The sequence below is a fragment of the Corylus avellana genome, chromosome ca1 (genome assembly GCF_901000735.1).
Source record: "Corylus avellana chromosome ca1, CavTom2PMs-1.0".
Classification (NCBI taxonomy): Eukaryota; Viridiplantae; Streptophyta; class Magnoliopsida; order Fagales; family Betulaceae; genus Corylus; species Corylus avellana.
The window spans coordinates 20,040,528-20,042,514 of NC_081541.1; the positions used below are offsets into that span (position 1 = coordinate 20,040,528).

Here is a 1,987-nt window from a genome sequence, read left to right on the forward strand (position 1 = left end):
ACCCATTCTGCAAGCCAAACGAGCCTAAATTATTTTATTTAAAAAAAAAAAAAAAAAAAATCACATGTCGCCCTAGAGTCCTGCTATGCAGCAGCCAAATTTTTGCAGCTAGGCGTCAGACATATATTAAAGAAATTTAATTTTTTTTTAGTAAAATTTCTATGAGTTAATATTTAGTTTTTAATGTCTCAAAACTTGTTTTTGGATTCAAAACTAAAATCTAAGGGTGAAAGGTTAACCCTTTAAAGATGGTATCACCCAAAAGGGATTTGATCATCCTAAATTTGGTGCTAATATTTCAAATTTAAATTCTCCTTTATCTCTTTTCTTTAATTTTTTTTTTTTTAATTTTTTTAAAAAAAGGTAAATTGTCTTACGCTTGGTGCCTCATGGCAGCCGGAAATCACTATTCGTCGCCCTAAGAGCACCTAGGATGGGCTTTAAAGTTTCATCCCTCAAAAACCATACCCGGGCCCAGTTATTTATTTCCCTCCTTGTTTTCCCGCCAAGGACGTAAATAAAAGAAAAATTACAAAATAACGAAACCCCGATGAAATACCAAAGCGAAAGAACGAGTGAGAAGGAATGGAGAATGCAAAAGCAGCAGCAGCACCCACAGGGTGCTACAAGTGCGGCCGCCCAGGCCACTGGTCACGTGACTGCCCCTCGTCCTCCACCTCCGCCTCTGCCCATGTCCCTTCCTCTGCTCCGATCCCACAGGGTGCTACAAGACCCTCCCCTTCCGGTGCCACAAGCGCCGAGAAGCCGAAGAAGGCAGCGAGATCGAGATCCGTGCCAAAGCTCACGCCGGACCTCCTCCTCTCCGATGATGGCCTCGGCTACGTTCTTCGCCACTTTCCTCGCTCCTTCAAGTGCCGCGGCCGCGGCCATGAGGTACTCTGCACTTTCGCCCTTTTCTGAATTTACCCTAACAGTTGAGATTCCGTTTTACCAATTCCAGATATCAAATCTGCACATTTAATGTTATATGGATGATAAATTGTTTGAGCAACTCAACCCGCACAATATGCATAAGGATTTTTCTTTCGCTCTTTGATTATTCATTTCTGCATTCAATCATCCATAATATTGAGACCATTGGCGGCTGCGATGTATTATATCTCTTTCTGCTGTTGACTCGGTGCTTCAAGATTCCTGACTGACAAAATAGAAAGACATTTGCTACTTTTCATATGCAAGATATATAAGCCTCTGTGCCCACATAGAAATCATACCTGAGAATTACAAAATCTACAAACTGCGCTACAAAGAGAAAAGCACCATATGTTCTCTCGTCCTAATTCCTCTCTTCTTTGTCTATAAATGGAAAATCAATCTCAATTTGCTCATATCCATTTGTTAAGTCAGAGCGCTATGGAAGTTTGACTTCCTTGTTTCGCTCATGCATACTTTCATACATACTTTCCTTCATTCACCTTGTAGTCAACTTATTTGCCTAGAGACTACAAAAATGTTTCTAACCATGCTTCAAAAGCATGGTTAGAAACAAAGTAATAACCATCCAAAAGTTCATTCACTTAACTGGATCAAGGTCTGAAGCCCTCAGGAAGCCGGAGTCTTGGAAAGAGGAACATATTAATATGTCAATATGGTCCTTTTGCTAAAATGGGCCGAAACTGTTGACTTGAATATCTGGGCTACGGAACAAGGACTTTGACAGAAATGTCATTAGCCAATCATACTCCTCTAGAAACTCTTCTTATTTGCACAAGCAAGTCCACTCATGGTACGGATCTTATATGGTTATTTATGATTGTGACACATCTTCATCTGTACAGATACTTGTTATCCTGTCATTGCCTTGAGACAGTAGTGAACATCCCCTTCCTCCTTTAGGGATGAGGTAAAAGGTTGTGGATTATCTGGATCTTCTTCAGAGTACATTTTTCCCAAGTAGTATCCAAATGAAAGCTATGACTCTGGTACGCTTCAACATAGAAGTCAAAGAAAATTGGCCAATAAGACC

The 1,987-nt window shown here is 40.4% G+C and overlaps 1 protein-coding gene across 1 annotated transcript; it reads left to right on the forward strand.

Moving 5' to 3' along the window:
• The first annotated feature begins 568 nt into the window (after window positions 1-568).
• Window positions 569-1,826, forward strand: LOC132167165 (uncharacterized). The gene is made up of 2 exons (XM_059578070.1): window positions 569-894; window positions 1,800-1,826. Exons 1-2 carry the CDS (start codon window positions 586-588, stop codon window positions 1,824-1,826), a joined length of 336 nt encoding a protein of 111 aa, XP_059434053.1. The 5' UTR covers window positions 569-585.
• Window positions 1,827-1,987: the final 161 nt, after the last annotated feature.